This window comes from Maylandia zebra, linkage group LG11, assembly GCF_041146795.1.
Source record: "Maylandia zebra isolate NMK-2024a linkage group LG11, Mzebra_GT3a, whole genome shotgun sequence".
Lineage (NCBI taxonomy): Eukaryota > Metazoa > Chordata > Actinopteri > Cichliformes > Cichlidae > Maylandia > Maylandia zebra.
Window position 1 is genome coordinate 20,386,684 of NC_135177.1, and position 21,805 is coordinate 20,408,488.

The 21,805-nt window shown below is 38.0% G+C and overlaps 2 protein-coding genes and 1 long non-coding RNA gene across 3 annotated transcripts; 1 reads left to right on the forward strand and 2 right to left on the reverse strand.

Moving 5' to 3' along the window:
* Nucleotides 1-9,922: 9,922 nt before the first annotated feature.
* On the forward strand, nucleotides 9,923-14,034 carry LOC143421075 (uncharacterized). The gene is made up of 4 exons (XR_013100825.1): nucleotides 9,923-10,170; nucleotides 10,248-10,621; nucleotides 11,265-11,367; nucleotides 13,568-14,034. It is a non-coding gene; the product is annotated as an uncharacterized LOC143421075 (long non-coding RNA).
* On the reverse strand, nucleotides 12,635-16,680 carry LOC101466570 (serum amyloid P-component-like). The gene is made up of 5 exons (XM_023154543.3): nucleotides 16,298-16,680; nucleotides 16,088-16,142; nucleotides 14,571-14,673; nucleotides 14,185-14,482; nucleotides 12,635-13,753 (listed from the first exon to the last, which is right to left on the reverse strand). The coding sequence occupies exons 2-5, from the start codon at nucleotides 16,140-16,142 to the stop codon at nucleotides 13,535-13,537; spliced, it is 675 nt and encodes a 224-aa protein (XP_023010311.3). The 5' UTR covers nucleotides 16,298-16,680; the 3' UTR covers nucleotides 12,635-13,534.
* Nucleotides 16,681-16,756: 76 nt separating this feature from the next.
* Nucleotides 16,757-20,473, reverse strand: LOC101466289 (mucosal pentraxin-like). The gene is made up of 5 exons (XM_004541413.6): nucleotides 20,354-20,473; nucleotides 20,113-20,167; nucleotides 18,343-18,445; nucleotides 17,945-18,242; nucleotides 16,757-17,066 (listed from the first exon to the last, which is right to left on the reverse strand). The coding sequence occupies exons 1-5, from the start codon at nucleotides 20,456-20,458 to the stop codon at nucleotides 16,848-16,850; spliced, it is 780 nt and encodes a 259-aa protein (XP_004541470.4). The 5' UTR covers nucleotides 20,459-20,473; the 3' UTR covers nucleotides 16,757-16,847.
* Nucleotides 20,474-21,805: the final 1,332 nt, after the last annotated feature.

Consider the following 21,805-nt stretch of genomic DNA (forward strand, 5'->3'; position numbering starts at 1 on the left):
AACGCGACTTCAATATGTCACATATTGACAGTGGCTCACCGATGCCAATGACATAATTACCCAGCTACATTTCCGAAAGAATGCAAAAGCATTGACATATATTTTTCCTTCCTACAATAGCCCGACGGGCAGGGCAGAGAAAGATTTTGGTACCCCGACTGAAAAAATCGCTAGCTCCAGGACATCGGGCTAGCGATATTGCAAGCCCTGTATCTGATTGAGGAATCACTCATCTTTGGAAAAGAGAGTTTATTACAGAGAAATGGCTCTTTCCAAAATAAATGCTATACTATCCGCTTCTTCTGGGCTATATTCTCAGCAGCATAAGGAGAATCATGTGCTAACAGCGGTCTAAATGACTCGGCTAAAGTTAGTAGCATGCTTGCTTTTTTTTGTCTGCTTCCACTTGTCTTTGCACTAGGATGATGTCGGCGTAAATGTGCAGTCATATTCGTTGTGTTCCCACTAGTGCTTTCAGGTTAATCTCGTTGAAATGACCTTAACGCCACAACACGGCAAATCTCCGTTAACGAGCTACCGCCGATCGCTCCGTGCATGGGGCTAGACGGCCAACACGTTAACGAGCTAACTGCGCTAACACACTAGTTCACACCAATGTAATTGAGCATTGCATGGCACATCCAACATACTGTTTTACTTTAGTCCATGACTCGCTTACCTCATACGTCACATGAAAACCAAAATAATTCCAAACGCCAGATCTGAATGAGGTTCAATTTGCCTGTTGCAAGGAGAGCTTAACTTCTGTCTCGCTAGCTTGCCCTGCGCTCTTCCTTCTGACTATGCTGTCTGTGTTGAGCGCTCAGTGGATCTGCGCTGGACAGTGCAGCCTAGGCGGAGTAGTCGAACACAGATTCACTGAGCGCTCAACACAGACAGCATCGTCAGAAGGAAAATTGATAAAATAAATTACAAATGTTGTATTGTTCGATACATATGCGTACCGAACCGAAAGCACTGTATCGAACGGTTCAATATCGATACGAATATCGTTGCACCCCTAATATATATATATATATATATATATATATATATATATATATATGTATACAGGGAGTGCAGAATTATTAGGCAAGTTGTATTTTTGAGGAATAATTTTATTATTGAACAACAACCATGTTCTCAATGAACCAAAAAAACTCATTAATATCAAAGCTGAATGTTCTTGGAAGTAGTTTTTAGTTTGTTTTTAGTTTTAGCTATTTTAGGGGGATATCTGTGTGTGCAGGTGACTATTACTGTGCATAATTATTAGGCAGCTTAACAAAAAACAAATATATACCCATTTCAATTATTTATTTTTACCAGTGAAACCAATATAACATCTCCACATTCACAAATATACATTTCTGACATTCAAAAACAAAACAAAAACAAATCAGCGACCAATATAGCCACCTTTCTTTGCAAGGACACTCAAAAGCCTGCCATCCATGGATTCTGTCAGTGTTTTGATCTGTTCACCATCAACATTGCGTGCAGCAGCAACCACAGCCTCCCAGACACTGTTCAGAGAGGTGTACTGTTTTCCCTCCTTGTAAATCTCACATTTGATGATGGACCACAGGTTCTCAATGGGGTTCAGATCAGGTGAACAAGGAGGCCATGTCATTAGTTTTTCTTCTTTTATACCCTTTCTTGCCAGCCACACTGTGGAGTACTTGGACGCGTGTGATGGAGCATTGTCCTGCATGAAAATCATGTTTTTCTTGAAGGATGCAGACTTCTTCCTGTACCACTGCTTGAAGAAGGTGTCTTCCAGAAACTGGCAGTAGGACTGGGAGTTGAGCTTGACTCCATCCTCAACCCGAAAAGGCCCCACAAACTCATCTTTGATGATACCAGCCCAAACCAGTACTCCACCTCCACCTTGCTGGCGTCTGAGTCGGACTGGAGCTCTCTGCCCTTTACCAATCCAGCCACGGGCCCATCCATCTGGCCCATCAAGACTCACTCTCATTTCATCAGTTCATAAAACCTTAGAAAAATCAGTCTTTAGATATTTCTTGGCCCAGTCTTGACGTTTCAGCTTGTGTGTCTTGATGTTCGATGATCACGCTTCAGAAGCTTTGCAATTTTGAGACTGCTGCATCCCTCTGCAAGATATCTCACTATTTTTGACTTTTCTGAGCCTGTCAAGTCCTTCTTTTGACCCATTTTGCCAAAGGAAAGGACGTTGCCTAATAATTATGCACACCTGATATAGGGTGTTGATGTCATTAGACCACACCCCTTCTCATTACAGAGATGCACATCACCTAATATGCTTAATTGGTAGTAGGCTTTCGAGCCTATACAGCTTGGAGTAAGACAACATGCCTGAAGAGGATGATGTGGACAAAATACTCATTTGCCTAATAATTCTGCACTCCCTGTATACACAATTCAGAAGGAAAACAAAGTACAGCCACCTTAACACTCTGGCTCTTTTCCATTAGACAAAAAGCCTTTGTCAAGATCAACAATGAACTGTAATTTTGAGTTCATGCCTTCACAGCTTCCCCATTCTAGCTGGAATCGATGTGCAATTCAGTTGGAGCATTCATGATTACACCATGTCCTGGTAAATAACAGTGTGCAACATGTTTTTCACTGGTTTACTGTAAATGTGACCATTTTAAGAAGAATGAACTTTAAAGGTCAGGACTGTGCTGGTGTTAAAAATATTGTCTCCTTATTTTAGAAAATGTTTTAATGGAGTTGCTGAGAGTGGATGAGAGGAATTAGGTTGATCAGTAATTCTAAATTGCCCATAGGTGTAAATAGTTGCCTGTTTCTCTGTGTTAGCCCTGCAACAGACTGGCGATCTGTCCAGGGTGTACCCTGCCTCTCACCCAGTGGTAGCTGGGATTGGCTCCAGCCCCTCCTGATGACCCTGATGAGGATAAGGAGAAGACAATGGATGAATGGACAGTGTGAGAGAAAGTTAAAATAAAAATTCAAATGATAAAAATTCAATAATGTGGGTGATAAAATTCATAATAATAAAACAAGGAAATAAATCAGCGTATATGCAATTTAAAAAAGATAAACACACCCTTACATCATTAACTTGAGGCAATAAGGACTACAAGCAGACCCACTAAAAGGTAATTTGGCTGAAGTCCTAGTCATACGGGACGTCAAAATAAAACAGACTACAGCAGCTTACAAAGTGTTTCTTTTTAAAATCCATGTGCAAACCAAGACACTGGGAAAGCTACATGTAACTGTCAGTGGTGTTAGATGCCTCAATCTGCTAAAGGATGCAATATATTAGAGATGGAAGAGATAGAGAAGAAATAGGGGAGGCATGATTAGATAACTATCACCAGCTGCGCTGGCCAGCCTCCCCTGGCATTACTCATGAACCCACTGCACCTTTCCTGCAGCTGATCCACAGACCACACCCCACCATCATAATATGGTACTTTAATTTATTGCCACCTTTTCAACAAATGCAACCAAAGTTTAGGATCGTGCTCCAGTCCTCTGGTTTTTCATGCTGCAGTTATCTGATCTTTTCGTTAGTCAGAAGTCCAGAATTTCTTTATTTAACTAGCATTGATGAGAGTGAGAAGCTCTTTTGTGAGCATCCTTTTTTGTAAACGTGTGCATTTTGATATGCGAGACAGTATTTCCTGATTTCTTTCTTTTTTCCTTTACGGTCTTTTTGCTTACCCTTTTCCCATCAGACTTAATTTAAATAAAGGTTGATTACTTGTGATAAGCAGCTGCCGGTTGTCTGATAAAGTCATTGCTCTTGATAAGCTGAAATGGCTTGTCTAAGCACAACATCAAGGGCCTATTTGTACTGTCACATCCAAATATTACACCATGTCTTCAGAGGACATCTGTGATGTGTCTGTCATGGAGAACAGAATCATGAACTGGAGGGATGAACCCTGGAGAGGGATCAGACTGAAATGACAAGGCAGAGCACACTGAACTCAGCAGGGAAAGACTCCCCAAGTTTCACCTCCAGACAGGATGAGACGTAGTTGGCAGGCAAGAAATGGAGAAAAACTTTTGAATCAGTTTGAGGAACATTTTAATGGTTTTTACACTCAGGTATGAAGCTGGTTTTAGATATAATCATGAATATAAAATGCTGTACTATTTTAATCTTGTGTTACTACTGAAAGGACATGAGTACTATTATTCTTTGTTACCCTTCTTAACAAGAGAGTGCAGAACAACAGGTGTAACTGGTCCTCAGGTATTCATACATTGAAGCATCTTTGTATATATCTGTGCCCAAGACATTACTTTTGTTTAGAATATGCAATATATCAAACTACTACAATACTACTCTTTCATAATTTATAACTTCATAAAAAAGTTGCATATTTTTCTAAAGCAATTGGAGTCTGCATCAAATTTTAATGGCTTCATCTATTGCTCATGCTCTACCTCCATCAAGTTTCAGGAAATTTAGCTAAGCATTTTCCCCCCAATCTTATCTTGCTGAAAGACAAAGAGAAAGATCAACATACAAAAACAGAAGAAAATGACTTTTCTGTGACGGTTCTGGGAATCGACTCTGTATTTGTAAAACATTTGTTATTAACAAGATTTAAATGCAAAACGGGTGTTCTTATCAGTTTCTCAACACAAGAGGGAATGTTTCATTCTCACAAATGTTATCACAAAGTAAAAAAAGACTCTAATACTACAGAGGTAGCAGTAGGAGGTGTGGTATTTTATCAACAAGAACCATACTATCATAATGAAAATAACAGATAAATAATAATAACTAGCTAAGCCAAAGGCTGCATTTTGAAGTAGGCCTCAGTGAGGCCTGGCATCTGTGAGAGAGGATGACAAATAAAGAATGAGGAAGGGAAGAGCAAGAACAAACATATATGCCAGCATTTACATGCCTATGATGGGAAGAGGAGTGTTTCAAGTGTGAACCTGCTTCTCAACTTCATATGAAACAATGTGAATAAACAACTGTCAACAATATAGTGTAACATAACAGACATAAAGAGGAAATGGCACAAGATGCAAGTTATTCTCTGAGAAGTTTGTTAAAACAGCATTTGTATGGTGCAGCAGAGGACAACACTAAGCAGTGACCTGCATAAAGAGCCTTAGGCAACTGTCAGAGTGTCAGACTTTACCTTGTAACCACTGAGCTGCTGTGCAGAAATTTGGCAATGAAAAACATAAAATGTAACAGCCTGTCAGTAAAACCACAAGCCATGATGGTGATGAAACGGTGAACAAAATATTAATTATACCTATTATCTTGATGGTAATGTTCCTTCATATAAGGGAATCATGATTTCACTACACACAATAGTTTTATTTTCCCTCTGTGCGTGCAGAAGTCTGGTGAATTACATTTATGTCTAGGAAACATTTTTAAGTAAAACTGGGGAATGACAAAAATCCTAAAAACCTTTTTGTGCCATGTAAAATAAATCCGTTTGCATGACTGGTTCGTCTTGCATGTGGGATGTTTTACAGGGTGAAAAAAGTTAAAACTACTACTACTGAAATGAAGACCACAAGCACACATACACATGCACAGGGCTACATCAGGGTTTTTAAAAACAGTAATGTCCTTGACACAGAGCTGAATACAGCCACTACTAAGTAAAATAAAAAATGAAATGATTAGAATAGTAATAATTAAAGGTAAGAAAAAATAATGAGTCTGTAGTATAAAAATGTTGCCATTTCCAAAAACATAAGGATATGCGTATGCTGAGCAAGTGAGGGATGAAATCACCATCTGACCAGTCAGTTCTTTGGATATAGTGCCACAATTCCTGCATTATCCCTCAGACCTCTTAACGTCCCTCTTAGACCTCTATATGCAGAAATCTATTTACCAGATTAGTGCAAATGCAAATGCTAGGGATGCAAGTGGTGCACTGGTACTTACACCCTCACTCAACATGAAATAAGCACACTAAAGTGAATTAAGGGTGCCCTGGTTGTATTAAGTGCACTGTTAGCCTTTGCAGTAATTTCCAGAGCTTAGTACTGCAAAATCAACAGTAAAAAACTCTAAAGGATGTTAGCAGTTTAGTACTGTAATTTGCATGTAATTGTGGGAAAATTCCATGAGATTACATTATTTTTACGGTAACTCACCGTACTCATGGAAACAGCTGTAAAATACAGCAAATGTAACAATTGGTGATGTTACTGAGATTATACTATTACACCATCCGGATTTCTGTTGTTTTCTACTGTAGATCTAAGAGTAATTACTTAAATTCTTATTCAGAGTGTATTACTATAAAATGTGATTCACTGTGAAAGTAGTATAACATATAAACTACAATATACAGCATAATTTTTAACTTAAGGAGTAAGTTGCAGCCACACTAAAATTTAATTCCTTGAACTGAATGGAACCTCATATATTAATAAATGTATTTGTTTATTCAAACAATGTGAAACACTATTAATACTATTAATTAATAGTATACTTGTAAGGTTAGCATTGTCATAGAGTCATAGAGACATTATGACATTATGCTAGTACAATTATGGTGAACAAAAAGTACATCTAAAAGTTAATTTCAAGAATACTGTTATGTACTAAAACGGGGGCCAATATAGTCCCAAGAAGCATTATTAGTATACGTACTAGGCAAGGTATACTTGGGAAATATAACTGAAGTATACTTATTTTTTGTATGGCCAGCAACAAAAACTAATGGCTACATTTAGAGTAATGTTTAAAAATGACTTCATTTAGCAGGGTGTTCCTTTTTTTCTCTTCTTATTCTTTCTTATACTGGACCTTCATTTGTTTTGTATAAGGTGGTACTTTTTAAGACACCTCTGCCTAACTACAGTGAACTAACCTAATAATATGCTCTGGTCGTCATTTTACACAAGTTAAGGTGTCACATCCATGAAACCTACACCACTAACCAGCATCAGTACTACAACTTCACTCACAAAATTAATAAATTCTGGGACAAGCAGAAACTGTATTTTTAGCGGTGCATTTTGTTGCAGGCCAGACTGCTATTAGATGCACTGTCCTAAAGAAATAATTCCTTTGTAGCACCACTTCGTCTTGGTTCAGAAGAGATGTCCTGGATATACATGATAATGTAACACATTACCACAGTTTAGCGCGTTGGGTTGTGTTTTTAAAGCGATTGTTACGTTTTTAAAGCTTTTTAATGTGACAGGTGCGATAGCCGACACCACACCTTCACCTGACGTACAATGTGACGTATGACGCACACGTCAACAATGGGGATAGAAAATAGAAAATATTGCTCGAGGTGGTTAATGCTCCTTTCGCTGGTTGCCAACCACCATTAAATAACAACAAGAAGAAAATATTGATCTGCTTCTCTTAGTTTTGCACGTTTAAGCCGCAATTCTCAAATAAAGCTGCAAAGCAGGAGAACAACATGGCCATCAACTATTCTGTGCCACAGATCCAGTTCGCTGCAGCACAGAGTGATGATGAAACCGTTAACATGTGCAACTTAGAAGTAGTCAGAGGCAGAGATGGGCACTGTAATCTGATTACTTTTTTCAAGTAACGCGTACAGTAAGGGATTACTATTGCAAAAACGGTAATTGGATTACCGTTACTTTCCCGTAGGAACGCTGCGTTACTGTGTTACTGTGTTACTGCGTTACTAAAACGAGAGTGCCCGTTAGTGACAACAGCTGTGTGCAGATCAACATATCGATTGTGGGAGAGAGTATGAGCGTGCAGCGTTTAAAGCGTGGAAGTACTGACCTTACTTTGAGTTTGATTCCATAAAAAGTGACAAAAACATTAGCGTCCGTTGTGCGTGGGAAGAAAACTTCTTTTTACAGCGAAAAAAACCCCTAAACTTCCAAGCAAGCACCGAGTGCACAACGAGGTAATGGGAAACTCACAGAGAAACTCGCGGATTCTTCAACTGACCGCGGCACACCTGCACCAGGGTAAACCTCCGCCTACCCTAGTCCTGCTTTACAGGTGAAAATAGAGCAACAGCACCACAGAGTCTTTGACTTTATTTATTTTCTGCTGTGTTTTACTTGCATCTATTTGAAAGAGTGAGTGTAAACACAAAAAATATTTTATTTTATGTGCTGGAATGTGCAGAAAATAGGTTTCAATGTTAAACTAATTTATTCAAGTCAGAATGTTGCATATAATTAAATTTTTGCTTGATGCATAAAGTTAAAAGATTAAAACTGATAAAACAAGTTAAAAAAAGAGACTTTTCCATTTGATTACATTTTGTATGATGGAGTATGTAGAAAAAGTAGAATTAGGCTGAAAGATCTATCACTCTATCACCTATTCAGGTTGTAAATCGGGTTTTTAAAAAGTAACTAAGTAACTAAGTATTTAAAATTACTTTTGAAAATAAGTAATCAGCAAAGTAATGGGATTACTTTTTGGGGGAAGTAATCAGTAATTAGTTACTGATTACTTTTTTCAAGTAACTTGACCAACACTGGTCAGAGGTAACTGGATGTTCAATCGGGTTAAATGCAAGGTTGATTGGATTATATCTGAAGATCATATGCTATTCGTGATAACTCTGCTAGACTCCAAATTGCTCATCCATGCGGGAGTATCTCAAAATTAAATGAAACCACTTCACACTTTTTCCCTAAAACGGACTGATTAAAGTTTGATCGGAACCAAGTGTTTTTTTCACTTATTCGAGAGAAGTCCGAAATGCGTTCCTAATACTGTTTGTTTTGACTTTTAAGCTACCCTACCCGGATATTTTCATTCAAATGCTAAGACAAAATGTCAATAGCTATGAATGTGGAGAGTCAAAAGACTAGTTTGGTAATAGTTGCCGATGGATTTATGAGAATTGATAGAAACTTGGACGTTTCCAACAGGTGAACTACCGAGGTTGCGCCCAAATGCTTAAAGCTGTTAGCTGGTCAGTGTTTTCAGGTGTGCTTGTACTACCTGTACGGTGCGGAGTGCTGACTAAGTCATGTTAAACCCATTAAAGCGTCGAGCTCAAATATCTTTTCATTTTTCTGCACTGTTCTCTTGTCGGCACACATTTTCTGTTTCCTGAAGCCTTTTGTGAATAATTTTGATCATGTAAAAACTGGGAATTGGTCCCTATTGACAATACTCTTATTTTTTGCCATTTAGGGAAGGTAATTGGTCACTGAACTTTTTGCAACTATGTGTATTTCTAAATTTTGTGGCTTCAGTGCACGCAAATTTATATTGTTCAGTTTGCATGTTAAAAGCCTGCCAAGCACCCCAAGGCTGATTATGCTTGGTAAGAAGTCATTCATGAAATAGAGCTGATTAGACCATATTAAAATTTCTGTTTGGCACAGGAGCTTTTCGTGGACACAGGTATCCAGTCTCTGTTTTGTTAGCTCAAATTTCTGTAATTTCCTTTATAAACCAAGGTTGTTGGACATGTGTCTCAGTGAATCCAGCAAAGTAACAATATCAAATTTCACATTTCATATTACTGATCAACATAGTAGTCTAGCTAGACCAACAGCAGAAATACTGAACTCAATACTGTAAAGTTTAACAGCAGCACAAACTATAAACTCCAAAATAACCATACAGTTGATTCATCTCCGGTAATCTAACTGGGCTGACTCTTTGTTAGGTGTGTTTAATGTGCAGAATAATTCCCAATTATGTACAATTATAATATGTTAAAACGGACTTATGTACATAAGGCCATTAATAATTAACTGCACATAGCTATTTGCTTTATGACTATCAAGACAGTGTGAAGAAGTGAAGTACAGAAATTATTTTATGTTGCATAATGACAACATGTTGCCCCTATACATTTAAGGACAAAGTTCAATGACCGCCACCTGCTGGATGGTGAGTGCAGAGGGGCGTGTAATTGTTGAGCTGGACAAAGAGAACATCTTTGCTGATGCAATGTCAGTCTTCTTTGGTTCATTTTATGTATTGAACCTGGAATACCAGGAGTCAGCATGTGCAAGGTTTTTTGTAAGGATAAACCCTGATGAAGCGCCTTGAGGCGACTTTTGTTGTGATTTGGCGCTGTATAAATAAAATAGAATTGAATTGAATTGAAGAGGGAACAAAATGTACCTCCAAGGTTGGGACAAGCAGAAGGACTGAAGCGAAAGGTTGTTCACATTAACCCTCATGTCACAACTTTCCTCCAGCGGCTTACTGAATTTGAGTGGAGAACTTCAAATTAGGTAAGTGTTTTGGCCATTTTTAGGGAATTTCTTGTATAATTTAAGTATCCAATGTGTTGTTACCTGTGTCTCCACAGATGATCCATGGCCCATGCTTTCTGGACATTTACACAAGACGAACAACAATGAAGACAAGCTCTCTTGCCATCTTGCAAGACGCTGTCTCTGTCCAATAGGTTTTTTGAGTGCAACAGTTTTGATTTTTTTCCCTTCTTTTACCCGTTTGTTAAAAATTATTTCAGCTACTTACACTTTAATTGTCACATGTATTGGCTCACCCTACAAATCAATGAACTCATTCCACAAAGCAAGATCAGGGTTCAGTGCAGGTCAGTCAAGTTCCTTCACACCACACACGCTCATCCATGTCCTTGTGGACCCTGTTTTGTGCATTGATTTGGTAGTGTGAGCCAGTATTTTGGACAAAGTGTACTGATGATGCGTGATAACGGTAAGTTACTGGTTAATATATTGCAGTTTATTACCTTGCAGCGGGCTTACAGTGACATACCGTGAATAAACGGTAGTATACCAATTTCTTAATCACAGTATGATGTTACTTTGTTGACGTAATTTACGACATAACGACATAACGGTATCTCACTGGCGTCACTGTCGCCAGTGAGATACCGTAAAAAAAGGCTACAGGTGCGTTACCATAATTTGTCCAAGAGTATTATACCACACCAGCAAAAAACGGTATCATCCTGCAGAGCGGTAAGCTACCGTAACACGGCGTCATGGTATGACGCTGGCAACAGTGACGCCAGTATGTTACCGTAAAGTGGCGATGAAAAGCCTAACAGTGTGTCATATTTTAGTTCTATATCAAATTAAAAAAATAAAGAAAAACATATAGATGTGGATATTTAGTGCAAATGCACATAAAGTATGTGTGCAAAATGATCAAAAAAGTTTGTAATTCAATCCATAAAATGCACAATACCTTTTTTAAATTTGGCTGATTTCTGTTTCAAGTTAATCTCTCTGTGGACCTCTACAGCACTACCACCACACCTGCTTTATTCGGATCCCTGGAAACATTTTCTTTCTTTTTTTTATGACTAGTTTCACAAACACTTTTGCAATTTCAGCCATCATGTTAAGGATCATCACTGATGTCGAGAGCTTGGTCACCATGTGTGGGCCAGAGGGCAAATAACAGTCTTCTGTGGAAGAGCCCAAAGGCAACATCAGGTAAGCAGGATTCATGTTATTTTCTGTAACATTCACAGGGCTATACAACATGTGTGTGTGTGAGAGGAAACTTAGCGCAAACAACCTGAATTGTGACATGAGACCTCATGTCTTTGTAGCTCACCACGCACTGAAAAGACAGGAGGTTTTTTGCTATTTTTTTCTGTAAAACACAAGGAGAACCTCATATGCACAAAGACCAAAATCTGCATGCAAATGATTGAGTGCAGAGAAGATGAGAGAGAGAGGAGTCTGGTGTTACACGACAATACATGCAGCACCTTTTTTGCCCAAAGCTCAACATTTAGCCACTGAGATCGCATTATCTAGCATCTAACAATGTTACCTGCACACACAATTTACAATCCCTTTGCACCAACTTGGATTGAATTATTCTTCTATTATTCATTTCAGCCTATTTCCTGGGTGCACTATTGTGTTTGTGGCTGTTTTCAGGCAAACATAAAAACAAACATCTTAGAAAATCGAAGTTTTTTCTTTTCAAAGTTCTTAAAAATGAGGCAGACCTGAGTTTTTATTTCCCTATTGTTGTTAGGATGCCTGGGTCGTTGACCCAGGGTTTTTGAGTTTATTATATTATTTATAATTTCTAGTCTTTGGGTTTTTGTTAGAGTCATGTCTTATGGTTTGTTTTAATGTGTAATCCTTAGTTGCTGTCTCCCCTGTCCACTATATCCCCGTTTCCAGTCAGTGTCTGTGTCTGCCCTGGTCCCACGTCTCTGTTCCCTCTGTTGTAGTGCCTGCATGTGAGTCTGTGTCTTTGTTCAGTCTGTGTTATGTGTTTCCTGTTTTACTTTGAAGGTCTCTGTCTTATCTCAGTGTGTTCAGTTTACGCTTCCTTGTCTCGTCAGTTCTGATATGCCCCAGCTGTGTTTCCCTCCTGTTGTCCATTCCCTGATTGCTCCCTCTATGTATTTAAGCCCTGTGTTTCAGTTTGTCATTGTCGCGATCTACCCTTATTTTGCTGTGTGTTCTGTCTGTGTAAAGTTTACCTTGGAGTCTCAGTTTTGTTACTTTTTGGAGTTCAGCATTAAAGCTGTATTTAAGTTCACCTTTGATTTCTGTGAGTCTGCATTTTGGGTCCTTCATATCACCACCCCTGCGTGCACACAGCCTTCACATAACAATTGTAGATATATAAATTTATATTACATTATGACCTCAGCCTTTATGACCCTAAACTTCAATAAGTAGTAAAGGCAGAATGATTTGCAGCATTTTAGCTTTCACTTCTAGTTGCAGGATCTCTAACATTAGAATCATAAACTGTGCCTCATATAGGTTTTATTTTGGTACTTTACACGTCACACAGTTTCAAACATTGCTTATATGGCAAAGTTCCTCTTTTCTGTGTCTTATCTATTAATATGCCTGTGCACTAAAACTTCCTGTTTTTCAGTCTGGCTGAGCACTTTGTGAGTCAAAAGTGGCCTTGCTCTACAAGCCTTCATTATTAAAGTACATAAAACAATATAATAGGAAAATAAGGATACTAAGGATATTGATTTCATGACACTCTTCAACAATGAGACCTCTGGCCATGGTCCACTAATATGGTGTTTATAACACCACCCAGTTCTCCTGCTTTTTTTGCGATTGTCCAGTAAAAGTGTTGAATTATCATACTATTACAAAAGACATACATATGAAATTAATGCATATTGAATAGAATTTAAATGTTATTATAAAAAGCAAAACTTCTTGCTTTGATCATGCCTCCAGTACACAATTAGTAAAAAAAAAACATACATAGATAATTGAAATGGAAAACAGTAACACAATTTGTTATATGTATAAAAAGATAACATATTTGTCAAAAATTATTTCAACACTGAGCATTTTCAAAAATATGCTGTAAAATTTTACGTCAGTAATGCAGCACTCATTATACAACAAAAATATCAAAGAAACAGTGCAGTTACGCCAAAAAATTATCAGACAAATATAAAAAACAAAGAAACAGTGTCGAAAAGTAAAAATTCTTAAAAAAAGACTTGATTTTAGATATATACATTTACATTGCAACACATAGACAGTAAAGTTTTTGTACTTTTTCAGAAAATTAAAATTTAAACCTTTGACTTAAACATAAAATCCAACTTCAGATATTGATTTTTAAAATCTTATAAGAATTCAGAATTCTTGCCTATTGACACAACTCTTGTTTGTTTTCTATCAGCACTCTTCCAACTGTCTGAAACTCAAACGCATACCAGTTCAGCACATTGCCTGCTGTGAAGCTCAGATTATTCGAGTAGTTCTGGATCTCACAGGAGGAAAGGGTGCGGTCCCACATGTGGACATCGGATATCATGCCAACAAAGGACTGATTGATGTCAAATCCCCCACCATGGGTATCCTGTTCCTGAGAAATGGCAAAGACTTTAATTAGAAGATGTATTGTTATATTTTGATATACCTAACTGTATGGTCTCAAGCAAAATCATCTACAGTTAGACATCAGTCAAGCTGTAATCACTGGCTAAAAACAGTTTGGTGATATCACTGACACATCTTTAAATTGTATGATCTAATAAACTTTGAGTATTTCATTTATGTGTTTTAGTATTCAAATGTATAATTTCTTCTAGCCCCAGAGTATATTATACATATATTGGATGTAACATGTAGCCCACAAAACATACTCTAAATATAAACGCTCTTATGCCGCAATGAACCACATGTCCATGAACATGAACAAATGGATCAAATTTTGAATTTGTATTATATTTGTCAGTGTCTGTTTGTTTGAAGATAAAGTAAAAGCTTTCTATGTGTGGTGCTTTGTAAAGGTACCTGTCCTAAGACAATGATAATGGGTCCATTGATGTTGGATCCAGAGCTGGTGAATTTTCTACTTGAGGGGACTCCATCGACCCACAGCTGCACGAGTCCAGAGGTAGCGTTCCAAGTGGAACAAATAGAATGCCATGTGTTCAACTTGTAGGCAATCCCTTCAACTGTATTCGACTTGCCCCTGGCCCACAGTTCAAATAAGCCATTTGCAGCTTTCTTGAATATCAGGAAGTTATTGTCAGCAGAGGGTGTAGCCAGAGAGAACAAGGAATGGTCTCTATTGAGGTCAGTAAAGGACCTAAAAGCAGTGAAAAATGGATTTAATAGTCTGATATGCGGTAGTTACATGTTTCTTTATTTAATTCAGTTTGTTTAATTAAAAATACCTGAAACACACGGTTACAGCCTTCAGATCTTGTCTTGATGTAGTCACCCTCACATGAGCTGTATTGGTTTGTTGTGGGAAGGTGAATATTTTATTTGCCAGATCTTTAAAAAAATAGAGAAACATATGAATAATGCAAATAGAAAAGGAAGTAATAAGCAGCATACTATAATAAAAATGAATTAATAAAAGAATATTTGAGAAAACCTAAAATCAAAACAGAAGAATGATTTTTGTTGAAGCTGTTTGTCTTTACGGCAAAGTTTGCCCTCCACAGAGCAACAGCACTAGTGCAGCTAATGCTTCACAATACAACAACACTTCACATTCACATTAAATATTAACTATAGGAATTCTGTTCCTGAGAAATGGCCGAGAGATGAATTAGCAGGTGTATTTCACTCTTATGTTTTTATGACAGATGACAAAAAGTCTAATAGAAGAATAATGAGCTTTTTTTGGAAAACATATTGCAGACATGCAATGATTTATGCAATATGATTTTTCATTTATGCAATATTTTATCATTACCAATGTGCATTCAAATGAAATGTATACAAATTTAATTGGTAGTGAAAATGTTAAATGCAACCTTTAAAAGCTCGAATTTTCCCTCCATAATACCTGCCCATATCTGTGTGCCCTGAAACATTCTAGCTGGAAACTCAGATCACTGCATATTAATATTTGCCATTGTTTGATTATTTCTGACATATTTGGAATTAATCCCTGCCTCTAACACTAAGTATCAAATGAATTTTAAATTTTTTTTTACAATAATAGGTATAGAATTTGAAAGGAAAGAAAATTGGTTTAGCCATAAGTTTTGCCAAGTGAACGTAAGGTGTGGTGTTTAAACATATTCTGTCTCTTGTCATCGTAAGCTGTGTAGCAGGCAGTCTATGGACCCAAATGCAGGACTGAGATGCAGTATTAAACCCGAAGGCGGCAGTTTTTATTCACTGGCAGAAAAGGAACTGAGAAACACAATACTTGAGCACTAGAAAATAAAACCAAAACTCAAACTAGGAAGGATGATCTAAACTGGGAGTTCATGACGAGACCAAGGGAAGCGAAACTAGAAACTCTAACATGAAATAGGACTTTCAAAGTAAAACAGGAAGCACACGACAGGCACAGACTTGACACTGAGCTAAACCTACACTGAACACGAGGACACAGGAACAAAAATTTACAGAACATAGAAGAACTTGAGTGCTAGAAATACAAAACTAGAAGTCATAAGCCACCATGATGAAATCCAAGACCAAAAATAATAATACAAAAAACTGAAACACCAGGTCACCGACCCAGCACCGTGACATCTATTCCTGCTTTCCTTTTGAATAAGGATGAAGGAGTATATATCTAAAATGGTAAACATGGACACCTCTAATGTTAGTATTTATCAACACAGTAGGCTACACACTCTAAGTCTAATACACCTTCATTGTTATTAATTTTGGTTGCATATGTTAAATACTTAATAATTAAGATAAAAAAAAAAATAGAAGGTACTTTGAGGGATTGCAGTGCACGATGTCAGCATCACCAGTAGAAGCACCAGCAGCATCTACAAAGACATGCAAACATACCAATTCACATTGTTTATTGGTACTGGTGATACAAACAAATCTGATGTCACTTTCATCATCCGCACCACAATACACGTAAAAGGGTTTCTGCACATGCAATACATTTTGTTTCAATATGAAAATCATATCTTACCTTGGATACAGTGTCAGGATAGAGCCTTCTATACTCTGGGTCCTTTTGTGAATGGTTTGTTTTTTAACAGTGCAGAATGGTTCCTTTTATACCATGGCTGCTGCTGTAAATGGTTAATTTTTTATGGCAGTCATTGTTTCTGTAAATTTCCATGTTCCTACTTCCCGCACGTGTGTTTACAACTTATGGGATTAGATCCGAGGAATCTGAAAACTTCCCCTTCACGCCTATAGCGAAGTTTGAATCAACAGTCACTAACATTCATGTCTTTGGGTTATAGAAATAAGTTAGAGTATGCGGAGTAGAGTCTGTTTTGACAATCTTGTCAATTATAAGTGACACAAAAGTGTGCATTTCATTCTTACAAATGAAACAGAGAAGAAAAAGGGGTACGTATCAATACATTACACACAAAGCCCAGCTTTGAAAACTCCAAACTATGTAATAAAAAATGCAATATACGCTTTAAAACCATTTTTATTGTGTAACATATTAATAGTATAGATTGGAAAAATTCTTTACATTGGGCATAAAATTGGTATTAACAGTATTAACAGTAATGGTATCGCTTGTCTTCTATCAACACTCTTCCTGTTATCTGAAAATCCAGAGCATTCCAGTTCAGCACATTCCCCAGAGTGAAGCTCAGCTCATCTGAGTAGTTTTGGATCTCACAGGAAGACATGGTGTAGTCCCACATGTGGACATCAGATATCATGCCAATAAAAGACTGATTAATATCAAATTCTCCACCATAGGAATCCTGTTCCTGAGAAATGGCAAAGAGTTGAATTAACAGTTATATTGCACTGTTTCTGTCAGTCACAAATAAGGAGAATGAGAATATTTGGAAAACATAAATAAATAAATGCTGTGAAATTTCGAAACATTTTAATTATATAACATAATAATAGTATTGTTTGTCCAACGTACAGTGGTTTGGCTTGTAAACTTTTCCACATTTTGTCACATTGTCACTCTATTTAGTCATTAGCACTCATCAGGCAATGTCTATGGGCAACTGACTGCACTCAGACCAAAGGGGGCTGAATAATTACGTGACAAACACGTGTGAGCTGTGTTTGTCGTTTGGAATCATGTATGATTTTCGTTCCACTTCTCACATGTACACCATTTTGTGTTGGTCTTTCACGTGGAATTCCAATAAAATTGATTCATGTTTGTGGCTGTAATGTGACAACATATGGGAAAGTTCAAGGGGGCCGAATACTTTTGCAAGCCACTGTAAGTAGTCTGAGTCACCTTAGCATAGTACCTACATAAAATGGAAATGGGGAAATCTAAAGCAATGCTGATCCCAAAAATACTAAAACCAAACCAGGAAAAATGCTTCACTGGAAGTTTGGAGCTGCACTCCTTATGGATATCAGCACAGGTTCCAGACAAGTATTGTCAGGTCTTATACTCTTTTTGTTAAATATAAAATTGTGGTTTTCACTTTAATTCTTGTCTTTAATATAAAGTGAACTTGAAGCACTAGTATGTTGGTTACAGATCCAGAGCTTCAGCCTGTTCTGTTTCCCCATCGCTCTGTGCTAAGCTAACATAATTAACCTCTCAGACCAAATCACTGTACTTTATCTAATATAGCAACTGTACACCAGTCACAGTGAGTTTGAACTGTACCTGTCCTAAAACAATAGACATGGGTTCACTGATGTTGAATCCAGAGCTGACGAATTTCCTGCTGGAAGGCTTTCCATTTACCCACAGCTGAATTATTCCAGAGGTAGCATCCCAAGTGGAACAAATCGCATTCCACGTGTTCAACTTGTAGTCTTGCAATGCAAATTCAGCATTTTTGTCCCTGACCCACAGCTCAAACAAATCACTTGCATCTAGTTTGAATATCAGAAAGTCATTGGAAGCACGCGATGTTGCCAAAGAGAAAATAGGGTGGCCTCTTCTGAGGTCTGTAAAGGATCTGTAAGCAATGACAAGACACTGACATACATGATGATGCTTATGATTATGATGATGATTATTATTATTATTACTATTTGATTTTGCATATTCAACATTACCTGAGACAGACAGTTACAGCACTTAAATCTTGTTTTGTTGTTAACAGCTTCGTGTGAGCTGTGTTTGTCGCTTCTGGGAAGGTCAACATTTTACTTTCCAGGTCTTAAAGGAATTAGAGAAATAAATTAATAAAATGATTAGTAACTTTCCGTGATGCTGATAACCAGACCAGATTTCTCACACCTACAGGGAGTGCAGAATTATTAGGCAAGTTGTATTTTTGAGGAATAATTTTATTATTGAACAACAACCATGTTCTCAATGAACCCAAAAAACTCATTAATATCAAAGCTGAATGTTTTTGGAAGTAGTTTTTAGTTTGTTTTTAGTTTTAGCTATTTTAGGGGGATATCTGTGTGTGCAGGTGACTATTACTGTGCATAATTATTAGGCAACTTAACAAAAAACAAATATATACCCATTTCAATTATTTTTACCAGTGAAACCAATATAACATCTCCACATTCACAAATATACATTTCTGACATTCAAAAACAAAAACAAATCAGCGACCAATATAGCCACCTTTCTTTGCAAGGACACTCAAAAGCCTGCCATCCATGGATTCTGTCAGTGTTTTGATCTGTTCACCATCAACATTGCGTGCAGCAGCAACCACAGCCTCCCAGACACTGTTCAGAGAGGTGTACTGTTTTCCCTCCTTGTAAATCTCACATTTGATGATGGACCACAGGTTCTCAATGGGGTTCAGATCAGGTGAACAAGGAGGCCATGTCATTAGTTTTTCTTCTTTTATACCCTTTCTTGCCAGCCACGCTGTGGAGTACTTGGACACGTGTGATGGAGCATTGTCCTGCATGAAAATCATGTTTTTCTTGAAGGATGCAGACTTCTTCCTGTACCACTGCTTGAAGAAGGTGTCTTCCAGGAACTGGCAGTAGGACTGGGAGTTGAGCTTGACTCCATCCTCAACCCGAAAGGCCCCACAAGCTCATCTTTGATGATACCAGCCCAAACCAGTACTCCACCTCCACCTTGCTGGCGTCTGAGTCGGACTGGAGCTCTCTGCCCTTTACCAATCCAGCCATGGGCCCATCCATCTGGCCCATCAAGACTCACTCTCGTTTCATCAGTCCATAAACCTTAGAAAAACCAGTCTTGAGATATTTCTTGGCCCAGTCTTGACGTTTCAGCTTGTGTGTCTTGTTCAGTGGTGGTCGTCTTTCAGCCTTTCTTACCTTGGCCATGTCTCTGAGTATTGCACACCTTGTGCTTTTGGGCACTCCAGTGATGTTGCAGCTCTGAAATATGGCCAAACTGGTGGCAAGTGGCATCTTGGCAGCTGCACGCTTGACTTTTCTCAGTTCATGGGCAGTTATTTTGCGCCTTGGTTTTTCCACACGCTTCTTGCGACCCTGTTGACTATTTTGAATGAAACTCTTGATTGTTCGATGATCACGCTTCAGAAGCTTTGCAATATTGAGACTGCTGCATCCCTCTGCAAGATATCTCACTATTTTTGACTTTTCTGTGCCTGTCAAGTCCTTCTTTTGACCCATTTTGCCAAAGGAAAGGACGTTGCCTAATATTTATGCACACCTGATATAGGGTGTTGATGTCATTAGACCACACCCCTTCTCATTACAGAGATGCACATCACCTAATATGCTTAATTGGTAGTAGGCTTTCGAGCCTATACAGCTTGGAGTAGGACAACATGCATGAAGAGGATGATGTGGACAAAATACTCATTTGCCTAATAATTCTGCACTCCCTGTAGTGTTTAATGACTTAATACATAAATTTACTTTGAGGAGTGGCAGCACATGTTGTCAGCGTCACCAGTAAAAGCAGCAGTGCCATCTGATACAAAGAAAATACAATAATTCAAAACAAACATTGCTCAAATGTTCACCTTTCAACTTTAGTATGGAAATAAGGTGTCTGTCACTTAAGGCAACCTGCTACAATATATAATGCAGGCAGAAAATTTTTTAAACTTTTGTGTGGAAAGCATTAATTTAATTTGCCCTGTGTATCATGTCTTACCTTGAATTCAGTCTCAGGAGGTTGTGTTGCATGAGGCCAGCGAGGGAGTGAGTTTTCTAGTGGCAGTGTTTGTTGGTGAAAATAGGTCTCCTTCATTGAGGTCATTGACTCTGGGTTTGTCCTACCCTTAGATCAAGAACACAGCACATTTTGTAATATTACCTCTGTAAACAACCTCTGGATTTTAAATCAAACAATCAACATGACTGGAGTACAGATTTTGATACAAGGGTTTTTTCCAAAGTGTTGCATTAACTTTGTAGGAATTTTAACCATTCTGATTAATTGACCCCCAATTTCACCTACTTTATAATTGCTTCCTTTAAGGCCTCAAACTCTTACAGTGAATTACAAAAAGAGAACGCGTCTCAGAAAGAGCTTTAGCACACTTAAGCAAACGTATAATTAATTCTAGTCAATTCTCTAAAATCCTATCAAACACTGGTTAAAAAAAGAATTAAGTATTGTACTTGTACTTGTTTTGTTACTACTGGGGAGGCCTGGGCAGGAGATCCCCGGACCAGCAGCCATACCAGTAATTTAATGTTCTCATTAGGCTGAAAGTCTCAAAATTTCTCAACCAATTTTAAATGTGTTAAGAGAATTTTTATTTTAGTTAAATCATTAAAGTATAATCAAGTAGAAACAAGTATGCCTTATAATCAAGTGTTTATATATTTTCACACGGTAAAGCTTACTGTTGAAAAGAACACAATGTATTCCTTGCTTAAGTGTGTGGGATGTTTGACAAAGACAGGATATATACATGCATTCTTTACTTCAGTGTCTGCGATGTCAGATAAGCATGAATACTGCTGTGTCGTTGTTTTTCAGTTTGTGTGCAGAAGTTAGATAGCTAAGACAATGCCTGAGCTCTCCCCTCTTCAGTTGAAAGAGGAAGTACTATGTAACCCATTTTGCCTTATAAATAAAGCGAGTAAACGGTGCTCGGTGTGTTAGTCTGCTCAGAGACTCTCACCCGTGCGCACGTCTTTAAAACTCTGAGTCGGTCTGCCAGTGTCTCATTTCTCTCTTACTGTGCTTTTACAAATGTCAACCCCTGACATTTAATTGGTCCTCCGAGCCGGATAACTGACTGTTATTTTTAACGTCTAGTTTTCCATAGACGGTCTCCATCGGATCCTGACGTCGTGACGCCTGCGCTGGAAGAAATCTGATCAGTAAAACGAAAAACCCGGACACGTGAATTCGATCTCCGGTCAGCGTTCGGCCTTCACGACTCCAGGACCCGATGAGCACCGGATCCAAAAACGCAGCGCCACAGTAGAGGTGAACATGACACGCATTCCACCAAGCGCTAAAATACGTTGATATTGAGATTTTCCTTTAAGTAGTGTGTAAACCTAGGTACGCCGACAGATCTCAGTGTCCATGCGGGACTAGGAAGACGACAGGCAAGAGCGAAATTCTAGAAAAATCGCTATTAAAAGT

What these genes read in the sequence shown, in the direction of transcription:
- LOC101466570 (XM_023154543.3), bottom strand. Translation starts at nt 16,142, where the DNA reads ATGCTGCTGGTGCTTCTACTGGTGATGCTGACATCGTGCACTGCAATC. An exon ending in GCTGTAACCGTGTGTTTCAG is followed by an intron (nt 14,483 to 14,570) that starts GTATTTTTAATT and finishes CACTGCTTTTAG; the next exon opens with GTCCTTTACTGACCTCAATA. An exon ending in TTATCATTGTCTTAGGACAG is followed by an intron (nt 13,754 to 14,184) that starts GTACCTTTACAA and finishes GCCATTTCTCAG; the next exon opens with GAACAGGATACCCATGGTGG.
- LOC101466289 (XM_004541413.6), bottom strand. Translation starts at nt 20,458, where the DNA reads ATGACCTCAATGAAGGAGACCTATTTTCACCAACAAACACTGCCACTA. An exon ending in ATGTGCTGCCACTCCTCAAA is followed by an intron (nt 18,446 to 20,112) that starts GTAAATTTATGT and finishes AATTCCTTTAAG; the next exon opens with ACCTGGAAAGTAAAATGTTG. An exon ending in TGTCTATTGTTTTAGGACAG is followed by an intron (nt 17,067 to 17,944) that starts GTACAGTTCAAA and finishes GCCATTTCTCAG; the next exon opens with GAACAGGATTCCTATGGTGG.